The sequence below is a fragment of the Scaptodrosophila lebanonensis genome, unplaced genomic scaffold (genome assembly GCF_003285725.1).
Source record: "Scaptodrosophila lebanonensis strain 11010-0011.00,11010-0021.00 unplaced genomic scaffold, SlebRS2 tig00000138-arrow-arrow-pilon, whole genome shotgun sequence".
NCBI classification, from domain to species: Eukaryota; Metazoa; Arthropoda; class Insecta; order Diptera; family Drosophilidae; genus Scaptodrosophila; species Scaptodrosophila lebanonensis.
In genome coordinates, this window is record NW_022060587.1 from 495,726 (window position 1) to 522,976 (window position 27,251).

General features: G+C 35.8%; 4 protein-coding genes and 1 non-coding gene across 11 annotated transcripts in view; 3 read left to right on the forward strand and 2 right to left on the reverse strand.

Annotated features, from left to right (window-relative positions):
* Nucleotides 1-3,178: 3,178 nt before the first annotated feature.
* On the forward strand, nucleotides 3,179-13,761 carry LOC115629222 (protein tramtrack, beta isoform). Of its 2 annotated transcripts, none has more exons than XM_030525632.1 (2): nucleotides 3,179-3,630; nucleotides 9,978-13,761. In XM_030525632.1, the coding sequence occupies exon 2, from the start codon at nucleotides 10,008-10,010 to the stop codon at nucleotides 11,559-11,561; it is 1,554 nt and encodes a 517-aa protein (XP_030381492.1). In that variant the 5' UTR covers nucleotides 3,179-3,630; nucleotides 9,978-10,007; the 3' UTR covers nucleotides 11,562-13,761. The 2 variants fall into 2 exon arrangements, with proteins under 2 accessions (XP_030381492.1, XP_030381493.1); XM_030525633.1 differs by lacking the exon at nucleotides 3,179-3,630 and adding an exon at nucleotides 7,907-8,362.
* A 4,880-nt stretch (nucleotides 13,762-18,641) lies between these two features.
* On the forward strand, nucleotides 18,642-19,714 carry LOC115629285. The gene has a single exon (XM_030525725.1). The coding sequence runs from the start codon at nucleotides 18,643-18,645 to the stop codon at nucleotides 19,540-19,542; it is 900 nt and encodes a 299-aa protein (XP_030381585.1). The 5' UTR covers nucleotide 18,642; the 3' UTR covers nucleotides 19,543-19,714.
* Nucleotides 19,715-21,263: 1,549 nt separating this feature from the next.
* On the reverse strand, nucleotides 21,264-22,391 carry LOC115629238 (60S acidic ribosomal protein P2). Its single transcript, XM_030525653.1, has 3 exons — nucleotides 22,252-22,391; nucleotides 21,588-22,028; nucleotides 21,264-21,396 (listed from the first exon to the last, which is right to left on the reverse strand). The coding sequence occupies exon 2, from the start codon at nucleotides 22,025-22,027 to the stop codon at nucleotides 21,683-21,685; it is 345 nt and encodes a 114-aa protein (XP_030381513.1). The 5' UTR covers nucleotide 22,028; nucleotides 22,252-22,391; the 3' UTR covers nucleotides 21,264-21,396; nucleotides 21,588-21,682.
* On the reverse strand, nucleotides 21,471-21,545 carry LOC115629318. Its single transcript, XR_003995879.1, has one exon. It is a non-coding gene; the product is annotated as a small nucleolar RNA Me28S-Am982 (small nucleolar RNA).
* Nucleotides 22,392-22,624: 233 nt separating the features above from the next.
* The window catches only part of LOC115629295 (dynamin), a 37,605-nt gene continuing 32,978 nt past the window's right edge, over nucleotides 22,625-27,251 (forward strand). For 5 of the 6 annotated variants that reach the window (XM_030525742.1, XM_030525739.1, XM_030525740.1 and 2 more), the window contains exon 1: nucleotides 23,823-23,968. In XM_030525742.1, coding sequence (XP_030381602.1) covers nucleotides 23,823-23,968 — 146 coding nt within the window. Of the gene's footprint in view, nucleotides 22,774-23,613; nucleotides 23,969-27,251 lie in introns of those variants that run through there. The other variant, XM_030525738.1, reaches the window with a different exon arrangement.

Here is a 27,251-nt window from a genome sequence, read left to right on the forward strand (position 1 = left end):
GACCCAAACTAGGCGACGAAGTGCTCGTGCGGCAACACCACCTGTCCAACGCTGCGGCCAAACTGGCGCCTCGCTTCGATGGACCATTCACGGTGCGGGCATTCATATCCCCAGTCATAGTGCGTGTGCGACCAGTAGCGGGCGGCAGAGGTAGAACGGCACATGTGCGAGACTTGAAAGCGGTGAATGCAGAGGACAGCGAGGCCGACGAAGGCAGCGACGACGGAAGCCGCGTTAGTATGGTCACCAGGGCCATGCCACCGACAACTGCACAGCAGCCCATTTCTCAGCGACCACAACAATAGCCGCAGCTTCAATCTCAGCAGCCACAACGGCAGTCCGGGCAACAAAATCAGCCACATCAACGAGCACGACGACAGCAGCCACTTTCACAGCAGCCGCACGACAGCCACGACAGCAGCAACAGCAACCAGGGCCCTAGCGGCCACACCGACAGCAACAACAGCAATCCAACCGGCGTCCACCATAGCGGGAGCAGCAGAGCTGCCGTGCCAGCCGAAGAAGATAAAGCGATTTAGATTGCCACACCACCTGAGATACACACACAGCGCCAAATATACCAGAGGCGCAGCAGATGGGCAAGTGCCGGGCGGGCAGCTGAACGAGCACAACAAAAAAGGAGGTTGGGCACAACGCTGAATAATAGCAGAAGACCGGAAGCCAATTACAACATAAACATGTGGGACGGTGATGACGAGTTGCCAGAGCGGCGGGCGGCCGTCGATAATGTGTTATCGAGGATATAGGATAAATGGCAACACCGGCCACTATCGAATAAATATGCAAATGGTAACACCCACGGCAGACCGCCAGGCATGGGTAGCACTGGCGGACCGCGAAAATGATATGTGGCAGCGCTACCAAAACAGCTGGCACAACAATATCACACTTGGCGGGAAACGACACGCGTCGCACGAATATTTTCAAGAGGGAAAAATTAGCAGCATGGACTTTGGTGTGAGCTACGTGGACCATGCGGAGTGGCGCCGGGCGCAAATCCGGTACGATTGCGACCCCCGCATTGCCGCATTCGGGCACCTGCCCACGCGCGGCTGACTGCTGTACAACGCGTCGTCACGTTGAGTAGTTTAAGTAGTAATAAGTATTTGTAAGTAGTTGTAAGCCATGAAGGCAAAGTAGTTTTAAGTTCATGAATGTTGAGTAGTTTTTAGTTCTTTTTTGGTTCCTTTTGAGTTAAGTCGAACGCGCACTGAAGCGCAGCCTGTAACTTTTAACATTTAAAATTAAACACGTGTAAACATATTTCGGCATATCGCCCTCTTTTATTTAGCAGACACCTCGGCACTTTGGGGTACCTAATATTTATTTCAGCATAACTCTGGCCGGCGAGCATACCCGCAGCAGAGTAATAACATTACACCCTATAGTCAGATTCGCCTTCTTCAGGCATTCAGCGACTCTATGCAAGTACTCCAAGTGGGTGTCAAAATCCGCCGCAAATACTACCAAATCGTCTAAATATACCTTTACGTTGGGCCTCACCTCGTTTGGTATAACCTTGTTCATCAGCCGACGCAATCTTTGAGCGGCGGTGGACAGTCCGAACAGCATCATGCGGAACTGTTATAAAGGCCGCCTTGGTACGGTGAACGCCGTGCACCTTCGACTGGACTCTACCAACTCCACTTGACGAAACGCAATTTTTGAAATTTCGGCGCCTCCCGTAGCGCTACCACTTTGTTTTTTTTATGACCGGCCCGATGCAACAATTTTTCAACGACTATACGGCTAAACTAATCAACTAATTTCAGCAAATTCAACACTGCCTACACCAAATATTGTTTTCTAATTTTAAAAAAAGCAGAAATACAGTTCAACTCGCCAAATACCGACAATTATCTATCAAATTATACGTGGCAATACTAAAATGTCAAAATTCATATTGTTACAATAGCACCGTTTAACGGACCTGCGCAATGATATATTTATTTAAGTCTACCATATACATTAATACATATGAACATAATATACATACATACATATGTACATATGTTGTTGCAGGAAATAAAAATTAACTTTATTGCACTCATATGAACCAGTCCATTAGTTCAAATAATGGTTCTTAAGTGGCTCAGCAAATAAATGGTCTGTTGTAGACTTCAACAGAGTTGTAAATTTTTTACTGAAATCGAATATATAAAAAATATGTTTCTAAAAAAAGAAAAATTTCGGAACATCCCGATTCCTATCTCCGCCAATTTCCGAAATTTTCATGCAATCGATTTCATAGATAATTCGATTTGACAGGAGAGAGCCAAGACGGCATCCCTAGTTGCCGATGCAATTGAATGCATGTTTTTCTTTGTTAAGTATGATTTTATTTGTTAAATGGAATCAAACTAAGACAAACATGTTTATAAATACTACAAGTATAAGGCTCAGCCTTTGGGTTAATTTCCTTTTTTACAAACCGGTATGCCTTTTAAAATCTGATGCAAAAAAAAACATTAAATAAATTACAAGAATATTACAATTTCGTTGAAAATCCATGAGTATTATAACAAAAGTCTAATTTGTCTAAAAACATGTACTTTAACACCAAAACTCATATTTTGTAGTATTGATAAAAATACGCGTATTTTATGTGTTACAAAAAATAATTTTGAGCTTGAGTTTAACATGTCCAATAATGTAGTACCTATTATTTTAATTTTACCTTATTTAATTGGGCAAAAATATTGCATTATTACATTTAAAACTGGAGCTGCAAAACTCAAAGTACTGAAATTGTCACATAATTAAAGTTAATAATTGTAGTATTTCTATGGCAACACTGTATCCACTACTCGATACCTTGTTTGTATGTATGTATATATGTACGTATGTATGTATTTAATGGAACAACATAAAGTTGACTAACATCAAAATAAAGTGTTGATGTAGTTTAAATATTGACAATTATATTTTCGATAATGAATTTACATAGATAGCTGAATTGTAGTGTTGTACTCCGTACATTATTTGATCACCGTTGTGATATTGATGTTGATGCTAGTGACAAAGTAACAGTCACTATACATTGCTCATCTCTAACTGGCGCCGAAGCCAGTGACCGACAAACTTCAGATAAACTAAACAATAACAATATATTATTTCAATTCTAAGCGTCTTAAACTATTGGGAGTGCGCTAAAAACGTTATCATTATTACGATTATATGACACTGTTGACATTTTATAAGGGCAGTAATTGGTGTAAACGTAATATAATCAACTAAAAACACATCCCATCCATTTGAAAACGCCTTCAAAACAACTATTATTTGCAAATTATGGACTGTGTGGTGTTATTGTGCATGTGGAATTTCGTGACTCCTGTTGTTTACGCTGTCTAGTACAGTTCGCCATAAGAAGTGTGCATTTTACTGTGGTGATACGTTATATTTCAAAACACGCGCGTTGAAAAATGTTAAACAACTCACACGAGATAGTGTGGTATGTGTTATGTCTTTGGTAAACATTTAACATTGCGAAAAATCAATAAGTTTAGTCATACGTGCGTGTTTTGTGTAACGGTCGTTAAACAAAAAGACTTCTAAACAGTACGCCAGGACACTTCTGCCACTGGTGGCTTATATTACAAACTTTAGGTAAAGTATAACAGCCAATGCGAAGCATCTAATACGTCCTTACACATATGTATCTACAAACATACATATTTATTTACATACGTACATATGTCCTTTTTGGTTGTATGTATGTATGTATGAACCACGTACATTTATTCGTACCTACATAACTAAATGCATTATAGGATTAGGTAATATACATACATATGTACGTACATTTGTATTATATAAGTTGGAAATAATTATATATTAAATACATATGTATATCTGATATACTAATAAAATAAAGTGCGGCCAATTTTTTTTTTATTTTTTATTGATGATTATTTAAACCGCCTCACTCATGATTTCTTTTGGCCCGAATTTCTATGTTTTGGTTTACTATGTATGTACATATGTACATATGTCTAATCGGCTTTTTTTCATTCATATAGTTTTTTATAATTTGTAATGAACTTTGTCGTATTTAGCACCCACTCCTTTAATAGTTGCGTGCGGCAGATGCTAATTATTTTGTAATTACATGCGTACATACATATGTGTGTATGTGACTGTTCAGGAGAAGACTTTATTCTGCTCATCTACATTGTATGTACATACATACATGCCTACTTAATTTCCCTGTAGTTCCCATCACTCATGTTTCCCTACTCTATTCACTGACTTTTTTTCATAACCATTTGACGTCCATAAAACCGCAATATATTTCATTAAGGAATTTAACACGAGCATGTAATTTTAAGTAACAAATTCGTTCCTCTGCATTACTTCGGACTACCTTTTTGCTTTGACTTTTATTGTATTATTAATATATTTATTTTTCTTCTACAAATTGATAGATTGCACGGCTACTTCTCCGCTTGACTAAAAAAATATGTATATGTATAATTATTTTTAACATATTAGATTGGAACACATTTATTTCACAAAGGTTCTCCAATTTTTTAGCGAATAAAGTGACAAGGCCTTACTGCAAGTTTTTTTACTCGTTTCAATTCGATACCTTTTGAGTACATAATTACAAACCCGATCACTTCGTAATTTTGGCGCCAAATATGAAGATTATAACATTAATACTTACTGATATATGTATATATGTTTGTACATAAATAGTATGTCAAAGCAAATGTTTTAAAAACTGAACAATTTCATAATTCCCCGAATGTTTATATCGGCAACTACGTACTTTTACGGCTTTGTTGTTCTTATGATATGACATAACTTATGTCGGTAATGGTTTATGCTCTACCATCACCATGTAGACAGGCAGTCCATCGCTATTTAACTTACTTTTTTGGTCCTGAAAGCAGCAATGATCCTCCGGCTATCATTCGCTCAAAAGTGATGAACAATTATTTAAAATGTACATATAAAGAATAGCTCTTCTGTTTAGTTTACTCAATTTTATTCAATCATTTATATTCTAGAAATTTTACCGTTACGCTATTCGATCACATCACATACGAGTTCGATATATGTATGTATATCTTATCTTCCGTTTGGATTTAAACATTTTTATCGGCTTCAACCAAAAAATGTTAAATTTGCAATTTTGTGTTCTCGAAAATGTTTAATGTTGTCTTTTAGCATTGTATCTCTTCTCTGTTTTATGAATAAACGAATTCTGAAAAAGAAATTTCGTTACGTCGCAAACGAATTTGTATGTTTCAAGCATTGTGAATATTGACATTGAAATTCGTGAATATATAAGTTTTGCTTTTATTTTATCACCAATTGATTCCAGAAATAAAGTGACTTGCAGTTTTTTCACCACTAGGTTTCTTATCTAGTCAATGAGTGTTTATTCTGATAAAGTAGGCACCTAAAAGAAACTAATATTTAAATCCATCAAAAGACCTGAATACCTTAAACGAAACCTAAAGCGGCACCAAATCTAAGCCCCATTTTATGGGGAATGATTGTAATAGAAAATATTATAAATTCTGTTAATCGTTATAATTTTTATAATGTTGACTAATACTTTCAAAGAATGTCAATTTGATAATCCCCTGTTCCAATGCTGTTTAACTTTTATGTAGTGTTATGCTTATAGATCTTTCATAAATTTCCATATGCATACATATGTATATGTATGTATACTTGAACTTATAAATAAACTTAAGTCTGTGTATGTACTTGTATGTATGTATCTACGTACCTACGAGCACCTAAACAGAAACTGCGACATCGTTTGTTGATGCTAACAGATGCGAGTGCAAATTTTTTCAGGGCAACAAAACAGAATTTCCCCAATCAAATACAAAAGAATACCACCGAATAATTTTTTTAATTATAATTATACTTAAAAAAAAGAACTATTTATGCGCATGTACATTTGTTACCAAAATGAGTCATGCATATGTATGTATGTAATACATACATATATACATATGTATGTATGTACTCAATCTGCGAAACTACATAAGCAAAACACCAAATAAACTGTGAAGATTGGCTATAAAAAGTGAGAATACTTATGAATGTATGTATGTCTATCCTGTTATTTAAAGTGGGAACAATATGCGGATTTGAACCTTTTTAAAATGTTTCCCAAAATGCTTGGAACCTTGGAGAAGGGAGACTTCCGCAATGAACAAAAATGTTTTATTTTTATTTCTATTGTTGCCATGGTAGCTGTAGAGTATAGCGGTCGGACTTGGGAGCAAACTTATGTATAAGTATAAAATCGGCCGGTTTTAACAAATGATCTGCTTGCAGGAATAAGAAAGAAACATACATATGCATTATACGAGTGCATGCTTATGTATATATGTACATACATATGTGTAGAGTTTATTGCGAGAGATTTAAAGCAGGGATAGACCCCACAAAGACCATACCATATACATATGTATGTATGTACATAAATCATTACGAATCAGTATGGCAGGAACCGATATAGACATGCTCGTCAGTAAGAACGAACAATCTATGGAAATATCAGAGCTATTCAATAAACTTTTAGCAGGCTTCATAGTTCGAGAAAGACTAAGTTTATTATTTTTAAAATTATAAATACATATACATGTACATATATACAATTTTACACACATGTAAACCATCCATACACATACATGTGTATGTACATATCAGTCCGATTTCCAACCCATGTCGAATTTGGTTGACATACATACATACATACATGTGTATGTAGCCTTAAAGGCAAAAAAGTTATGCAGACTCGGCTAAGAGTCTTATGTAAGCTAACGGATATAACCAGTCAATTTTGACAAATAATTTCAATGCGAAAACATTAAAATTGAATAGATTACACAAAAACAGACAGGTCAACAGAAACTCTATATCAATTCTTATATCGTTTTAAATTTAAAATTTATAATCTTTTTAAAGTGGGGGCAGGGTACTATGTCAGGAGTAGTTTCGCTCTTATTTCAATGTGGATATTGATACATACAATATACTTGTACATACATATGTGCATATGTACGTACATATTTGTATTTATGTTTGTATATACTGGCATTAGTAGGAAATAACCTGTTTGCAAATTCGTTAAAAAAGTTCTGCATTGTGCAATAAATAAACATATGTACATAGATATGTACATGCATATGTACATATATTTCAAATTAAATACTTTGAAAAGTCCTTTTTAAGTTTTCCCACACCTTGCGAAATGGCAATCTTAAGAAACATCCGATGAGCCATACACCTTGCAAACAAAGTGTACCGTCAAAACAGCTGACAATGTGCTACACTTCCAACTCACTGTTCAATTCCGAGTGTATGTACATATGTATGTATGTACAATATTTGCAACATATACATAGGCCTGTATGTATGTATGTACCCATTAAAAATTTAACGTTTCCTTGCTATTCAACACTAAAGAATCGATACAAACTCAGCGAAAATTTACTCTATTATTTTAAAAATATTGGCGAGTATGTTCATACAGCTGTACGTTTTTGTATTTATGCTTCTGTTCGTTCACTCTTCAGATTCCTTAGCTTCCTTTTGCAATGCATACATACACATGTATTTAACTACACATGTATGTATATACATATGTATGTATGTGTGCGCAATCGTTTTACGCTCTCGCCTTGTGTTTTTGGTCTACTCCATCTTGCATGCGTGTGTTGTGTGCTGCGACCCTTTTTTTTATACTTGCTTTGGCTGCTGCTTCCTTTCTGCGTCGTTTTTGTTTTTCTTTGTGTGCGTGCTTTTGTATAAATCGAAATTGCTAAAGTAAAGTGCTCAAAATTGCTCCTCGCTCGCAACAGCTACGGCAAATACAAACACAACAAGTCTTTTGCCTTTGCCTTGCTCTAGCTGCCGACGACGACGTTTTTATCGTTCGGCTGCTGCCGTTGGTCGTTGCTGCTTTACTTGATTTTCATTACTTCACTTTTTCAGTATAATTCTTTGTCTTTTGGTGTTTGTTTAATGAAAAAAGGAAAAAACCAGCACACACACAGACTACAAGGAAGAAGCACGACTACATTTTTAAGCATACACCCGAGGTGTCTACAAAGTAAAATTGTACGCGTCGTGGTAGCTGCTGTCACATTTTCGCATTAAAAACATTGTGAAAACAGCCGGCGTATATTTAACAAAATGCAAAATTGTGGCGTTGAAGTGTTTTAGAAGAAAAATCAATTCTGTTTGAAATTATAAAAGTGCAAAAAGCCAAGGAGGGTTCGCCTCCAGTTGTATTTTTCAACATTTGTTGTTGTTGGTGTTTAATGTTAATAACACAAGGAAACGATTAAGAATTAATTATTGAACTGTAAGTATTTCACTTTGGCGGTGGATGTGTAGTATTGTTTAAATTCGCTGAAATGTGCTTAATGCGTGCTTTGTGTCTTTGAAATGTATATAAAAACATCTATGTATAAGTTTGTATGGTTGCATCCATGTATGTATATACATATGTATGTACATTAATTATATACTATTTTAATTAACTCTATAGGAATACTTTTGCAACATCACATTCGATATTCGTCCAATTTGCCTAAAATATACACACATACATACACATGTACATTTTTACACGATTTTTTATATTTTGCGGGAACAAACAAAAGTGCATTTCTGCATTCGAGGTGGTAACACCGCGTCGAACAGTGTTTAATTTATTTGAGTACAATTTAAAATGCCCAAAAACAAAAAATGATTGTCACACATTGATAAAGCTATTATAATGGAATCTAAATGTATTTTCAAGATATTAATGACAGAAATGTTTTGCAAAAAGTCTCGCAAATTCTCCTGTTGTATGTAATCAAACCTAAAGGGAGGCCACATTATTTTTTTTTTACCGAGGCTGTCATTTTTAATAAAATATCGAGTTGTTTTCGTTTCATCAATATGGTCACTTAGGATCGTAGTTCAAAAGGCCGTGTAATCACGATACTCAATTTTTATAAGGTATCTGTAAACAGGTGTTGCCCAAAAACCTTTTGAACTAAATATTTCAATGATTGTAACACCACTTCATTGTTTTCTCTTTGGTAAGCTATAATTATAAATTTCGGAATAACTAGCAGTACACTAATTTCAGTTCAATTCAGAAAAATAAGGCTTAAATAAATTCGTACAAATTTATTTAAATTTTATTTTATTTAATTTAAATTGGACTTCTCAAGTTCAAAGAAAAATAACTTTCGTTGACTCATTAGGTTTTTTGTAAGCCGAATAATCACCAATTCATGGAATAATATACTAATAAGAGGATCTATTTTGGAAATTCTGAAAGCATATAGTACGTGTGAATATAAATTGCTTTGCACATTGTCAGTAGGAGTTCAATGATACGCACTGCTAACCCGGGAGGTCATTAAGTGCTGCCCGAAATAAACTATGGCATTTTTTTTTTACTCAAAATAAGCTATACATATGTCATGTAACCATTTACGTTTTCCTGGTCAAATATACGAAGTGCTTAAAATGAATATACTGTTAATACTTGTATTTCATAACGATCGCTGTACAAATGTTTATTTCACTGGTAAACTTAATTTTGAGTATTTACTTGTATAAGCAATAAAGTCCGTACTTTAGCTTCAAGAACCGAATATTTTTTCAATATTTGATTTTACGGCATCTGTAAAAGCTAGGACCTTTTGCAGGTCTGATAGCTGCTATGATAGCCATGTGATATAGTAGTATGGGTTGACCACAGTTTTAAGTACCGAATTTGTGTTCCAATATCATAAAAATTTTATTTTAAGCCCGATCGTTTCTATGGAAGCTATGTAATGTTTTTGATGGTTTTGCCAAATGACCTGCCTGCAGGAAATATGCGAAATTTAAGTGCAATAATCTAAAACCAAATAGAAACTTATGTGCATATAAAGAAAGTATTAAAAATCAATGTTTGTATCTTTTTTCTCTCACAGGTTCGCTGAGCTTCCGTCGACATTACCACAATGAGCGGCGCCACACAGGAGTTTTGTGTTCGCTGGAACAGTCACCTAGGCAGCATCGGTGCCGCGTTCCCGCAGCTTTTGGCTGGTCAACGTTTTGTGGACGTGACACTGGCATGCGAAGGTCATCAGGTGCATTGTCATCGCCTAGTATTAGCCGCATGCTCCACCTATTTTGAAGCTATACTCGCCGAGAATCCTTGCAAGCATCCGGTTATAATATTGCCCAGTGACATCAAATTATGGGAGATTCAGGCGCTGGTCGACTTTATGTACAAGGGCGAAGTGAATGTGACGCAGGCGGGCTTGGGCCAATTGCTGCGCTGTGCGGAACAGCTGCGCATACGTGGTCTCTATGGTTCCGAAGCGGCTGTCAACTACAAGCAATTGCAGCAAATGAGGCAGGGAGTTGTATGTGAACCGACGGTGCTGACCAGCCTAAAGCAACAGTCGCAAATGGATAGCACTGAAACGGATGATACGGCTACCAACTCGACCACATCGACAACAACCATAAGCACGGCAACAGCGTCATCTGTTAAGCAACAACAACAGCAGCACAAGGAACAGCAGCCGCTGCAGCAGCGTCAGCAGACAAACGGAAGCAATGCGCTGCAATTGCTGCAGCAACAGCAACAACTACAGCGGGCCCAGCAATCAAATGCGGGAGGTTCTTCAGCAGCTGCTTCTAACAACTCAAATGCACCGACAGAGGATGATTCTGCTGATGATACATCCAACAATTGGAATATGTGTAGCGAAAACTATGAGGATTATAAAAACGTTAAAATGATACACCAACAACAGCACCAGGTACTCCAGCAGCAACAGCATCACTTGGACTCTACCATTGAAGACGATCACAACTATGTGGCCGCGCACGAGGAGGACAACGATAGCAGCATGACTGGGGTTACCGGTGGGGGTAACACAATCTCTGGAAATCTCTCGCTCTGCCTGGACACTGATCCAGACAACTCGGCTAACTCACCGGGCACACTAATGCATAGCTCCATCGATGGCTATACATCATACAAGCGCGTGCGTCGCTCTGAAGCCTCACTGGCCCAGGCAGCTAAGTGTGTGTCTAAGGGCGACACATTTCAAACTGTCAGCAATATGTTCAACATACCCGTCTCCACAATACGCTTCTATATGGCACGCAAAGGCATCTTGCCAAAGCGTAAACGCGGTCGTGGCGCTTCTAATACAGGTACCATAACCTCGACAAATGCGGGCTCCGCTTCAGCGGCAGCGGCAGCAGTCGCAACCATGGCAGCGGCCTCTGCCCTGGGTAGTCTATCAACGGCGGGTGCGCATCATTTGCCACACGGCATGCTGGATGCAACCCAGCTGAAACAGCTGGCAAGTGGAAGCGGTAATAATAGCCCTGCGACAACAGCAACATCAACAACGCTTACACTGACGCCGACGCAGTTGGGTACAGGAACAGTGCCAGGGCGGGAGGTGACAACGGCCGCCGGTGTGCCATTTCATCTGGTAAGCGATGCTGTTGCATTCAAGCAGCAGCAGCCGCACCGAGCACATATGATCTAACCTTACGATGGAACACACTCTGCGGCTGTGGATTCTGAATGGAATCAGGGTTGTAATACAACTAGTGTACATCAAGAGTGAGCCAAAATGTTTTTAAAAGTTTATATACCGTGTCTGACAGCGTGTATGGCTAACAAAAACAATTTTTTTTTTTTTTGCTTAAGTCAACCGAACATTAAGAAATCGATCCTAGTTATAAGAAATATATATTAACTAAACACACCCAATCATATGTTAAACTATCAGGAGTTTTAAAACTCTTTCAAGGCATGCATCCATACATACTTTAATTCTTCATTATTCAAAGAGATGATTTTCACACTTTCTGTAAAATCCCGCTTTAGTGTAGTATAGTAGTAAATACTATTACCAGCCTGCACTATCGGGATATTTTATAGCTGAAGTCTTTTATGTACAATTTCACGAACAGTCGTATAAATACAGATTGTGCAAATATCTTCATATCGTTAGCAAAAGTTGATATTTTTTGGCTACGATGAAAACTGAAACTGACAACAATTAATGAATATTTTTATTTAATGTTTTGCCTTCAGTCATCTATTTGTAACGAATAATGAAATTATTACTCAGTCGATTATAACGATTTCAGATTAAATACATAATTGTGTTTAATATGTAACACTTTCGTGTTTGGGTTTTTGACCTTGAACACAAAAACAACATGGATTGTTTTAACCTCCAGCCGACACACACCACACACACACACACACACACACACACACACATTAATGTCATACTTTGTATTATTAGTCATTTTAAATTATAAAACCATAAACCCTGTAAATTGATTAAATGTAAATACCTCTTCTATGTGCATTTTTTGAAAGCTTCACAAATGGCTTACAATAACTATGAACATACGTTTGCATGTAGCTCTCTACGTTTAATAATACATACATAGATACGTATGCATACATTATAATAATTTGTTTAATAATTTACCAGCGATGTGCCAAACCGCCACGATCCACCAGCGCAAAGTGCACTGCGCATATTTATATCCTCTATCCAAAGGTTATAATATGATCGTTAGAATTTTCGCCTGCTCAAATAATGCTGTTGCACAGTCGTATTAGGTTTTCTCTTAGCGCTTAAAATTCTAATATTAAATAATTACATTTATTTTTACATTTTATGTTTACTTCTAAGAAAGAAAATGATTTTGCACAAAAAAACCTACTTAAAAAGTATAGTCAGTCAGCAAGAGTCATATGATTAAATGCGTTCCACTTATAATTAAATACTATAAGTCAAACAACAAAAGAACTTTTAGTGCATAAGCAAGCAAATTATGCTTTAATATTACACATTTTACTTTAACGCGCATTGTCAGTTTATATATAGTTACTACAAAACCAACCACAATGATTCGGAAATATTCGCACGAAATCTCTTTTAAACTCAAAGCATCACCTGATAAAATAAACTAATGCGATTTTATTTGTATTTCTTGAATCGGATGTCTATATGAACGGCCTTTGAAGGGCTCGAACTCAACGAAAATGTAAATTTGCATGCTCCCACTAATCATAGTGTAGGGTACGCAAAATGTGCTTAAGTCCGTTTTAAAGAATGTTACCTTTAATTCGTCACTGTATAAATCGTTTTATTGTAAATAATATAGTACTTGGTTGGTTTTGATTTTAGCGCCACTTCTACTTGAATTTTACGTTTTTTGTAACTAACATAATATTGGAATTATTATTTTATTTTTTTCAAATTTAAGTTTTACCCGATGTCTCCAAACTGAGTAGATGGTGGTAATTGAATGTAAAACTTAAATTTGAACAACTTTGTGAAATGTTTAGCCATCCCCTCTGATGGCAATTCCCGATAATGCAATTAAAAGTATTTGAAGAAGATATTAAATCAAACTATCTAAAACCGGCAAAACGAAAAACGTAATTTTTTTAACACGGCAAGTCTGATAATTTAACGCATTTAAACAAAAGACACATCCAATACTTTAAACACAATAATTTATAAATTTGCTTATGACTTGATTAAAGTACAAAACTGCTCATAAAATATCATTCATACATATGTTTATACTTCATTTATGCTAAATAGAATGCACGAAATAAATTCTTGAATTAAGACAAAAAAGGCACCATAAACAATGTACGCGGGCGGAAATGTTTTCATTTTTTGTCAATAAGAAAAGAAAAGGCAGCAAAGACCATTCATTCATAAACTTAATTATGTATCACAATTCAATAAGCGTTAGGAATAAAGATATAAGTTTTGAATTATACTTATTTTTATTTGAGATATATTTTTAGTGTGATACACTTTTTCATGCCATGTTCTGGAAAAAAGAATGAGATACTTGTATGCTCCTTAAATTTATTTTTTCCCCCGAACCACTTTTTTTTGCCAGATTTGAAGCCAGCTCGGGCGAGAACAGTGGGTTTTTGCCGCGATAATCCCGTATCGGCATTTAGTCCATCCTGAACAATCGTAGCACCCATCGGGTCGACACCATTCTCACACGTAAAATATCGTGTAAAATACTGATCCCGAGAATCCTGTTCTCGATCTTTCCAAAGCGTTCCTCTGTTTACTTTAAATTCTCTCCAATACTCGTATTACGGTTGTCCATAAATGGTAAAGCATCGCTTAGATAACATTACAAATTTCCCAAACTGAACTAAAGAGTTCTGAATAGGTTCATCTTCATATAGTAAACCACGCCTAGTTCTAAAAGTGAACTAAGAATCTTGTATTTTCTTATGCATGATGCATGTTTATTGCCATACGGTTATATCCTAGATGTAGTGGATATTTGAAAAGTTTCTTGTGTTTCTGTCATTTTAAGGGCATATTAGGTTGATGGCTTTTAAAGTGCCTCTAATCCGAAAAAATGTATATACATCTTGGTCATCGTGACGAAATAAGTCGACCCGCAGAGGAAATATTTTGAATTTTATGCATATCGAATGTTTCGTTTTTTTTAATTATTTGACGAAAGACAATCACAGTTACATTCCAGTATCTCGAGTATCTCGAATACGTTTGCCTTAATGATCACAACAGAACATTTCCAAAAGCTCAATATCCGATAGATAACGCAGTATCCCTGGTATCCGTCACTACTCCCACTGTTTATATATACGTCACAATTAGCAATTAGTAATAGTCTTATTAGAAACTGAATTGGATTAGTGTTTCGCAAAAAGACGAAAGCAAATAATTGGCAAACGAAATAACATGTATGTACACAGCTAACATAATAGGCTTGCGCTATACCCATAAATATCAACATATAACATGGAATGTTAGAGTCGAGCGGGCTCGACTTTTCAAAATCCTGTACCGAATTCGAAAAACAAAACAAGTATAAGGTTCTTCTAAGTGTCCTTTTTTATCGCGACTATAAATGTGTTGCCATCCTTTTGCAAATTCATGTTTTGAAGTAACACTCCAATTCCAAAGTTGTGCCAGGCACAGGTGAGAGCTATATTGATTTTCTGCTTTAATAAAACCACTAAAAAGTATTTTGCCCATTGCTTATTTTATAAACTTTATTATGTACAAATATTATAACCCTTTGGTGTATTTTTTAGATAATTTATTAGGCTTTTTTTTTAATTTGCATCATAATACCATCGGATAAGACAACAACATTCTCAATATGGAATTTCGCTTGTATGTCTATTTAAAAAACGTTTCATCGCGATAGTCTGAGCCTGTGGGATTAAAACTGACAATAGGACATCGCGATCTGAATTTGTGTTGTGATCCTAGGATATTTATAACCCTATCTATAACATGTGTTCTATAAATTTTAAAATGTTCCATACCAAAAACAACAAAAATATATTTCGGTTGAGTTTTTACAAAGGGTGTAGATAAAAAGATATAACTTAGTAACTAATCCGTGTAAGAGATGATTGGTATTTTCCGTTCGAAAAAAAAAGCGGACTAATATGTGCGTTTAATTTCTAAACCTGTTATTATACGAATGCTCATACTGTATTCTAGCTAGTCTAAACGCCAAATGTATTTAACAAGGAGGTGTGGTAAGCCCCACGCCATAGGTTCAAAATGACGAAAGGAATCAATATAAACATGCCCGTATGAAAACCGAAAACATCCAAATCACAACAGTTACCTACTTATTTTATATACATAGATATTTTTCACGAGTATGGCTACCATAGGATGGATTGGTGCCAAAGCAATATTCGTAATAAAAACTTGTTTGTGTATTACGTTAGTAGTTTTCAAAATCTGGTCACTATATCATATAACTGCCATAGGATTCAATCCTTTCAAAAATCTGTTTTAGAATGTCTGAGTTTTGTAAAGTTACTCGTCATAATCCTTTGCTATAAAAATGATTGGTACAACAAAGTTTATTTCAACTGAATGGCTGCAGGGTATGCAAGAGTCGGACTGGCACAACTGTAACGTTCTACTCATTTCTTACTTTCAATATGATTTTACTCCAACATACAAAGTTATCATTCTAAAAAGATTGAGGTTAAGTTACCATCATTTTTTCAAAATACCGAAAATTGAAAATTTTTTCCTTGCATTAAGGAAAATATAAAACCGTTACCTCTGGCAATATATGTACATATATATTTTCATGGAAGATAAATATGAAAAGAAACTTGTGTGTACAGTAAATGCAATAAATAAACTACAATCGGACATTCTTCTCAAATGTAACTTATTACAAAAGAGTATAAATTGTTAAAATAGTTGAAGGGCTCATAGCCAGCGCATAAGTAATGTGTAAAAAATTAAAATATGTAATTCCCATATGTAGTATGACACTCGATCTGCATGAATATGTATGTATTTATGTATATACATACATATGTACACTTTAATTAAATAATGATAAACAATGATTTATGCATAAGTAGTTTATAGGAAGTGTAAAAAACAAGCATTACATAGCAAGCAGGGACAAAATTGGAAATGTATGTATGTTATAATGCATAAAGAAGTTACACTGATGTTTAATATAAATATATAAAATAAAGAAGATGATATTTTAAATAAAAATGATAAAAATGCAATGAAATTGACAGTGTGTGTAATGAGGCTGGTGAATGTCCAGTTCGGGCTTAGAGCACAGCGACCACATCCTTCAGGGACGAGACGAGTACTCCCTGTACAGCCATGTCGCCTTTATCGACGCCCAACAAAACTTCGACAGTGTCTGGCATCAAGGTCTACATAAATCCCTGATTTTTCACTGATTTTAATAGGTTTTAGGAACCAATCACGTATTTTTGCATATGATCAGTGTCTTTTTTTTACAGGGGTTTTTCTGGAACCAATATACCGTGTAAAAACAGAATAAGGTGTATAGTATAGCAGCACCTTCACAGCCCTTTAATCATTATGAAACATAGCACTTCTCAGATCAAATGCAACCCAAAAAAAAAAGTGAAAATAAGTACTAGGAACTATGCTTGCAACTGAACCTGATTGAAGCTATTTTATTAGCACGTTCCGATCACAAATTATAATAATTAATAATAACCGTCATTCTGCCATGTTTCTATGCCGAACTTCATACTGGATAAAGCAAAGACTGCCTAATCTATTCAATGCTATTTATTTGTCATCGATACTGTATAACTTGAAGTTAATTAAAAATAGTCCCTTGAAGGCATACTCACCTGTTGATTTCTGTATTTATCCAACAAAAAATTTAAAGGTTTACGCATACATTCATACATAAAAAGCCCCATAAACAATTGAACACTTTAGGTCTACAAATTTTGGGCATCATATTTAATAGCCGATATAACTGCAACGATAATACGAGTACAGAACAAATGTTAAAAATATTGTATTGTCGTACCTCATACTTCAGCAATCACCAACCATCATCTTATTAATACGTTTTTTAGTAATTTATGTACATACATTTACCGTTGCTTACCGACAAGGCCACAGAAAGCCCCCTAAGCTAAAACGATTTTATATATACAAGTATTTCGTTGAACAGGCTTTTAAATTAGTAATATTTAATTTCCATATTCGTTTCTTGTTTCATTTGGAAGCTATAAAGAATTGTTTGTTTTTCTCCCAGAGAACCAAATAAATAATAATATCCGATTATTAAACAATAAATTATTTTTATAAATAATGGTATTCGTATGGTTAAGCAGACACCTTTTCTATACCCGATCTCTTTGAAAAAAGAGTAATTTTTGTTCGATGTATATATAGTAGACATTGTAAGCCGATTTTGAAGAAATATCAGATAATAGTGCGCCACTTAATAAAAAATATACTAACCTAAGTAGTCTGTCACATTTTGCGGTAAGATTATCGAATTGTTAGCCCTTCTGGTACATTGCTGAATGAAAATTGTTTTTAAAGAAATTTGTAACAACAAAAGTTGGGTGAGCAGGACGTACATGTTTGATTTAACAACAGCGCAAAAGCGAAATTCGAATGCTGCGGTGTTCGAGAATTTTTTACAACAACTGTTTGGGCTTTCTTTTGGTATTTTATTTTGTTGGTCTATTTTTTTAAACGGTCGTTTCGTTCACTTTAATCTGTACTTAGACTTCATACTTAGACTGTTAAGAATGCGGCCTGAAAAAAGTAAAAACTTTAACTTTTGCCGTTTTTGTAAAAGGTGCCACCGTCTATACAGGGGATTGGCATATATTAAGCAACAAGATTTTGTTTAGCTCTTTTTATGGTAATGCACATAAAAACACAAAATACTAGGTTAATTGTCTTATAGGCATGTCTTAAGGTTTAAAAAAACTCTCCTTCAATACATATTTAATTATTAGTTTTGCAAACTGGCCATTAATATTACATACAAAACACAATGGCATTGTCGTAAAAAAGAATTGCAAGTACACCAATGTATTATTGCCATAGCAGTTTTCATATACATATGTATGTATGTAAATATATTTTTAACAACGCAAACAACACTTGGCAATGTTACCATAAATTATTTAGGTTTCACAGCCGCACAATCAAAAATGTTCGATGTTGGATATATCGATATTTGTTACATCTCTTAAATTCACAGATTTAAATAAAAACAAACCATTATTAGTGCACAAATATGTTATCTAACCGTGTACTATTACTGCAGTTGTCCAATACACGTGCCAAAAGTAATTTTGGTAACAGTTTGTCACGGCAAAGCAAAATTTTTTCCAAACTTTTTGGAAATCGCATAGCCGGCAGCAAAAAGCGTTGGTATCCCAGCACTGATGTTAATAACAGCGGATCCACTGGTTTCCAGCCGCCCAGCGTAGTCTTCCAAGCCTCACAATTCGGCAAAAGCGGTCGTAATAATGCTTCCGGTCCGAAGCAAAACACTCGTCGCATGTCGGTCCTGAATAAGCTATTCATGGCACATATTACAGATCTGTTAGCCACAGGAGAGGCGGCGGATATTATAGTTGGCCGTGGCCTACAGATATCACTAGTTAAAACATCACCTGATTTTTCCTGTGTCAATGTGTACTGGATAGGCAGCGGCAATTTACAAGAGGACGCAGCCCTTGAGACGGATTTGCAACGTTGCAGTGGAATGCTGCGACACGAGCTTTCCCAGCTAAGGCTAATGGGAGAGGTGCCGCGTATTAAATTCTTGCGCGACAAAAGTAAAACCAAGCTCCATTCTTTGGAGCTTATATTGCAGTCTGAAAAAGAGAAGGGCGAAGTAGTGGAGCCATTGCAAAGCTTTGATGTGACACAAACGGCTCGATACGAGTTCTATGGGAATTCGGCAACCTGCCCAGTGCCTAATGAAAGTGGAGATGCTCTGTATACTTTGCCTGAAATGCGTCATGATGTTCTGGGCCTTGACCATAGGCTAATAATGAGCAAAGTTTTAAGAAAAATGATGAAATCTAAGCAGGCATGGGATCGGTCTCAACTTCAGCAAGACAGGGAGAGATCGCGGAATGATAATTCCGTCGAGAAGCTGCCGCTCTTGGTTGAGTCAGAGCGATAGCTCAAATACTTTGCTGAATAATAGGCATACGAGCAAATACCTATTGGAAACTCCAAGCTTAAACAAAACGCTTAAATGTTGTTGACGGAGAGGAACATTTTAGAATATATAAGTAGGATAACCCAAAACTTAATCATAATGTAAATAGAATAAATAAAAACAAACATATTAACTTGATTTTTCATTACACGGTCTGCGGAGTGGACAGTATCTGTGAAAGTCAATAAAAGTGTGGTTGAATGTCTAACTGATATAAGGCAAAAAATATACGCCTATGAAGAGGAATTAACTCGTCTCATCTTATAGCTACCTTTCGGACAGATGTACAGTATCCGGTGGCAGTGGAAGAAGAGTGTAAATGCATTGTGTTTTGGTTTATAAAATTGAACCGGTAAATATATATACATATAAATAGCACTAAGAAGTTAGCATAATTCACATATTTCAGAGCTTAGTACAAAATATAAGGTAACGCGCTAACAGCTCTCTCTACCTGAGTATATGACATAGTGGACACATCAATTAAATATGAAATAACTACATACATATATTGCTATAGGAAACATGTATGTAGAAAGCCTCTCATCTCATAAAATAGCTACCACTGTGCAAACGTATGTCATAAACCCTCTATATCTTTTAGCATACTTTTGGAAGTTGTTAGTATGCTACCTTACCATGCAACTGATTTTGTGACACTCCTCAACCCAATTTGTCCAAAATGTGCTTAATAACCAGAGTACTATCGAGATTACAAAACCTACTGACCTCTCCTCTCATTTTTCCAGATTCCGGGAAGCTCTCTGGCTATTATAACCAGATTATTATTGCTTTCAGAATCGATTTAGGAAACCTTTCTTCTACTTAGAGATTTAATAAGATTTGTTGCACTTACTGAACAACGTTTTTTTGTTCTCTCTTGTTAGAAGGGGTGCGGTCTACCTAGAGAGAGCACCCTTTGGCCGATTGGTTATTATTTTTTGTACTGATGAGTATTAAAAATTATATATTCCTTTCACCGTTAGAAATATATTTTAGTCTTCTGTTCAAGCAATGACGAAGATCTAATGCGATATTATGCTTATTTATCTATTGTAACCACATGTATCGTCTATTCTAGTCAGTTACTTATGTACTTATACATTGTTTCAATCTATTCGTCAAATTAATCCGTCTTTAAATATATATTATGTCTCTCCTTGCGTAAAACCGAATTTTTTGGAAATAGGAAGACTTGCAATCTTTTACATATGTATACACGTTTAGCACGTGGTCTGCCGCAGTTTTCTCTGGGCCTAACAAATATCAAACCAAACATAAAATACACTATACGTCTGCAAACTTGTTGCAATACTTTTAAAAAGTTCCATGAAATAATGCTCCTACATATATAGAAAATTCGAAATATCAATTCTATGTATTGTAAAATAACGACAGCATCTGGAAAGGTGCAAGATCTACTCATTTAAAAAAGTGCGAGTGTTCTTTTAACCATAAAAAGGGTGGAAACTAATTGTGGAAAATGTGCTTTGTACATAGAACAGGATCTGTAGTTTCAGAAAGTTATTCTACACATAAGATCGACTTCCCACACTGAACAAATATGCGTTTTGTTGAATCTGCGTGTTACAAACTGAACCGATTTTACACAATAAATCTGAGCTACATAATTTAGAAATGGGGCGTAATCTTTTTTGTATATAACGTGTAAACATTGAACATTTTTATTTCACAGAAATAAATGCTTGAATGTTTCAAAATTTGTGTTTTAATATTTTCTCAGTTGTGAAAACAAAATTTGAATAGCATTTAAAGTGGATCGTCGTTGTTCCAATGCGATGTTTTGCTGACGACCTGCAAGAAAGAGAAGTATTTAGTTAACGTTGATATGGAATTCTCCCAACATTTCATGCATACTGTATGGCAGGAAAACATCAGCAAAAACTTATAGAGCATCATAATATTCAGTCGAAAGATGGTGAAAGTTTTAATCATCAGAGTTTGGTGCCAAAACAGTACAATAGGGACAAGAAATCGTCACTCACCTATCAAGTTATTGGTGGTGATGGTGCAACTGTTGCTAGCAGTTGTGGCTGCATGTTTTAGCACGTTTATATACGACTGAAGTAGAGATGCTGGTTTATTCAAACAGAGCAAAGCCCATATCGTCATCTTCCGACTCGGACTCCTCTTTCTTCTCTTCCTTCTTGGCATCCTTCTTGTCTGCACCAGCGGCAGCGGCTGGAGCACCGGCTGGTGCCGCAGCAGCGGCAGCACCACCACCGACAGGCATTGAAGAGAGCTTCTCCCTGCCCTCCTTGATCAGATCGTCAATGGATTTACCCTTGAGCTCACTGATGACTTTGGTGAGGCGAGTGCCATCAACCTCAATACCAACCGAGCTGAGGATTTTCTCCAAATCGGCATTGGAGGGACTTTCCTGTCCACCGAGTACAGCCAACAAATATGCAGCCACGTAACGCATGCTAGAAAACAGAGAGAAATATACGTTAATTAAGGCAGAAATTGGTGGCAAATACTATATTTGCACTATTGTTTGAAGTGATGATGGCAACTACAACGGTTTGCAACAAAATCAAATCCTAATAAATCGCCACCATCACTGCAGCATTTGCTATAATTATGCAGCTTAAAACTGCGCACAAGCTTTTGTTTTCGTATTCTTCAGTTTTTTTTGCGAATACTCACTTTAAGTCTTTAGATTTTGACGCGAAACGTGAAATGCACCGAAAAACACAACTTTCGCTCAGGAGACCTTAAAACGAAAAGAACTCTGACGCCACTTTGACACAAGCAAGTAACTTCCGCTTTGCGTTTGACATTTGACAGCACAAACAGCTGTTTGCAGCGCAACCAACTTCACGCTGTGCAAAGACGAATACGATAGATTATTTCATCCCAATTTGAATATGCTATCGGTGTCAACAATATCGTGAAAATACACCCGATATAAAACATCGGTTCATCTATGTATTTCTTACACCGCTAGGAAAACCTAATTTTTCGCGTTTGTGCGTAAATTGTAATCATTTTACAGATTTACTACGATAAATTTAGAGTGTTGTATTTAAACGTTTTTACTACTCGGAATATATTTATTATTTGATTAAACAAGGGCGGTACCCTGTGACTAATACCGCACTGCGGCCGTGCGTGTGTGTAAATGCTGGAGTATATTCCCGATAATATCATTGTGCAGTGGCCTATGTGGTTAATTAAGCTCCGTGCATTAGTTTAAGTTTTGTGACTACACATATATGTATATGCATGTGAACATTGTGTTTCAAGGAGATTTGCTGTTACAGCGACAGCCCCGAAAAAATCCATAAAATTGTATCAATTCCATATCTTTTAAATGCGCCTGACCCAAGTGCACACGCACACACACATCTTTGGTTGCTCGCTGTGGCATTGTGCTCTCTCGTAGAGACGGCGCGCGCACCTAGCAATTTGCAACAGTAAATGCTGCTACTGGCTGCGCTCCTGCTCCATCAAAAAAGTAGCAAAAATCAGTCACACAGTGTATCAGAAGAGTGATACATACTATACCAAGCCAGTTGTTTGCGTCGGCGGCTGCAGTTAGTATTTTAAAAAATATTTGCTTTTTACACATGCCTAAGCCTCTGTGCATGTTTGTCATTGTATATACACAGTGCTTATAAAATCACACCGTTCTGATCGTTCACATTGCTCTTTATCATTTTATTTTGAATTCAAATGATATCAATTTCGCGTAGTATATATTTTATGCAAGATAAGTGGAACCAAAAAAAAGTGCCCATATTCCGAAGTGTGTATGTGAATCATTGGCTACACTGCAAGAAACTAATTTAAATACATATAATGAACAGATGAAAATATTCAAAACCCATTCAGCGTCAGCATCGGATCGTCATCGCAATCATCGTCAGCAGCACACAAAGCCACCATCTTATCGTTGTGTTTAATGTTTCGTTGGGAGTGTTCGTGCTGCTGTTGGGAACTTAATAAAATTTGTGATATTTATTTGTTGTTTTTTTTCTAAATTTTTTTTTATATTCCAAAAACAAGAACAGCAACAATAATTTAAACACAAGAAGCTATTTTGTTGCATGACACTACAATAAGTTAAAAAAAAGCCGCAGTAGCTACAGCAAGTGCAAGCTGCAAACAACAGCAGAGCCAGTTGCCTGGGCGTCGGAGCTGGTCGCAATCAGTAATTTCAAAAAATATACAAATTAACAGTATCAAAATAAACCCAGCAAACTAAAGGCGTCAGCATGGATAACTTGATTCCGATTGTGAATAAGCTACAGGATGCATTTACATCGCTGGGCGTTCATATGCAACTGGATTTGCCACAAATTGCTGTCGTTGGCGGACAATCGGCGGGCAAAAGTTCAGTGCTGGAGAATTTTGTTGGCAAGTAAGTTTTTTTGACAAAAATTACAAATACTCGTGGAAGGGAAAATCCATAATTTTCACCTGAGTGTACGAGTACAAGTATGTGTGTCACTATTGCGCGCTCTCACATTTTCTCACGAGTGTGTATGTACGTTTGGGAATAATCAATGATACAAAATATTAGTTTGGTTTCTTGAATGGATAATCAATCGTTGTTAATGATTAGTCCTTTGTATTTGATGGCACTCAGATACCTCACAACTGCTCGCTCTCTTACTCCCCTCACCACACCAGTTTGAATTCTTAAAAACCAAATAGATGTATAAATGTCCAGAATAACAATCACAACCACCTACCACAAGGCTGCGCACACGCATAGAAAAAACTCAGTTTCACAATAGTGTCTCTTTTCATAGGGTCGATATTGGATTATAATCCAAGAGAAATGTCATTGCCATAAAACACTTATAAATAAAAACAAATCACGAGAAAATCGGGTCCCTGTATCCAAATGTTACTCTTACAAAATTAATCTAAGCGAGCTAAAAACAAGGCTCAGCTTCGTTTTCCATATACAATTCCTTATCTTTTCAAACACTCTATGTATTCTGTATCCGAAGGATGAACCGGTAAATTGATAAGTTTTGTGCAAAGTATGGAATAGGTGCATAACATAGTCTGTTTGTCTGGATGAACACCTGAATTTTGACAACTACTTTAACCCTCAACCACAGGCCACATGAGTTGGCCTGACGGACCATTTTCAATATAACAAATTGCGTCCCCTCACCCTATTATGCAACCTGTGCATGGTTTTACTGCACGTTAACGAGTAATTGGCTTGTATATAATTTATATATTATAATTTGGATTGTAAGCCATGGCTACTCTTATCAGCCTCGGCATTCATGTCTACTTTAGACATTCCTTACCAATCATTAAAGCATTAGTTAAGCTTACATGTTTAGTACATTTTACAAAAAAAAACATCTATTATCTATGCTAAATAAATCAATTTCGTTTGGGGGCGGGTGGTTAGTTCAAAAAGTCTTTATAAATAAATAGAAACACATTATTTTGCATTATGCAATAGGGTTTTTATTTGGTTCGAGACAGTGAGTCCAGCATTACTTCACCTTTTTTAAGGCCTGAAAACAAGAATATTTTTACCAAAAACACTCAAAATAGGCATGTGTTTTGGAGATAATCTTCATGTTCGAATTGATCATTTTTCCCAGAAGCTTTTTGTAGTCGAAAGCAGGATGAAGAATTTAAGAATTTATTTATACTATTCAGTAACAATAGTTATTTATAATACTCTCCATTTACCAGTTAGTTTTCCTCTAGAAGTTGTGCAACCACTTTTCTTAAAATCGAGATCCATCTTGTAGCTATCTTTTGCACACACGAGTTTTCCCGCAAAATAGAAATGCCTTATCCGAGTGATATGCTTTTCGCTCCTATTCATTCGCAGGACCTTTAACTTCATATTGTGGACAATGTCAATAATTTCTTTCCAGGCGGAAGGGTACATTCCCAACATTTGTGTTCTATACTGCTACCAGTTGTGGAACGTTTGAAGCAGTGAATTTGTTTTAATGCAGGAATTACATTTCCTAAGTATAGTATAAGTAGCTAAATAATCATAAAATCCCATATCGTTTAATAAATTGAAACCTCAGAATGTAAATCGATACTCGTATAAATTTGACAGCATTCCATTAAACGGTTGTGATTATTAGAAATAATCAAAATTTAAAACTCAATTTCCCAAGATTTGTAAAGACCCATCAAAACAACCTCGTACTTTTCAAAATAGTCAATTTTACACTCTATGTTACAAATTTGTATCTCTTTCCCTGCTACAAACTGTGGAAGGGGTTGTGAGTAGTAGTCCGATGGACAGACAGAATGCTTAATGGATTTATGTCGTTGTAGTGATAATTTTGTTATCTATAACATGTAGTCTAACTGCTATTCTTCTATTCTTTGGGGGCTACAAACTTCCTCCTAAAAGCAAGAATGGAATGTCAGAGTGGGCGCATTGTTTTCGTTTATTAATTAATATTTTTGAAGTAAAAACTAGTTAAATTAATATCATATTAATAATAATCAGTGTCCTTATAGATGTTTTTTATATACATCCACACCACCAAGTACATTCTTTTTCTGGTTTAACAATAGAGCCATTTTCAAAACATTCCTTCATTGACACTTAACGTAACACCAGTTGATTTGAAAATTTTCCAAATATGTTCTCAACAGCAATTAATGTGAATTATGTACTTAAATGGCAACAGGCGTATTTACAGAAGACTGGAGATTATAGTTTCTCACGTACAGACTTAAATAGAGTGGATAATTTCCGCATCCAAATCGATGCGTTGTTAATGTGCTTTGGGTAGAATTATCTGTTTGTATTCTTGACTCAAAAAATGTTAGTGACTGTATTGTATGCATGTTTTATCAGAAAAGCAGCCGAAAGCACCTGCTGTTATAGATAAATTAAGTATGTGGATACAGTTTTTACAATTTTTGGTCGACCGATATAAAATGATTTAAAATAATTTATTTAAAAAATCTAATAAATTGTAGTGTATGCATCTTATTTTGGTCAGTTATTCAATATAAGTAGTTTTGTTAAAAAAATTCCAGATCATTTTTAGCTAAGGCTTAAGCAGAATTCCACGGAACCTCGAAATAACAACTGTTATTATTTATTTTCTCTTAAAATTATAAACGAAGGAGGGAATATATCTTGATTGGGTTGTCAATTGTTGCTTGTTTATTTACCCAGTACCATGCAAGGAGTACAAAGTGCATACCGAATTAGGATAAACATAGATACATATGTAACACCCAGATAGGGGCATGACCAGCATTTACTCGTATATCAATGTCCGTTTATCGTCAATTTATTTGTGTCGAACAAACCTTATATAATTAATTTATGCTTGCTTCAGGGTCGGCATGAATAATCATATCCATATACATACATAATTACTTGCTGCGGTAAAAGTGTCGCCAAACTTAAAATAAAGCTTAATATTGGATCATTGTTCGAAGCTTATTTACCTACCGTTACCACAAATATTTGCTTACTTCGGACGCGATAACCCCACTCCAGACCCTCAAATGATACAAAAAAGAGGAAAAAAACCAATTTACGAAGCGATGAATATAATTGATTCTGCTGCTCTGCGCATACTATATAGATTCAGACTTATATAACTTTGAAACTTAGAAAATTTGCATAGTCTCCTCTCCTATATGTATACCTAAGATCTTGGAAGCACAACGTTGCA

Excerpts from the sequence above, each read along its gene's own strand:
- LOC115629222 (XM_030525632.1), top strand. The coding sequence starts at position 10,008 with ATGAGCGGCGCCACACAGGAGTTTTGTGTTCGCTGGAACAGTCACCTA.
- LOC115629285 (XM_030525725.1), top strand. The coding sequence starts at position 18,643 with ATGTTATCTAACCGTGTACTATTACTGCAGTTGTCCAATACACGTGCC.
- LOC115629238 (XM_030525653.1), bottom strand. The coding sequence starts at position 22,027 with ATGCGTTACGTGGCTGCATATTTGTTGGCTGTACTCGGTGGACAGGAA.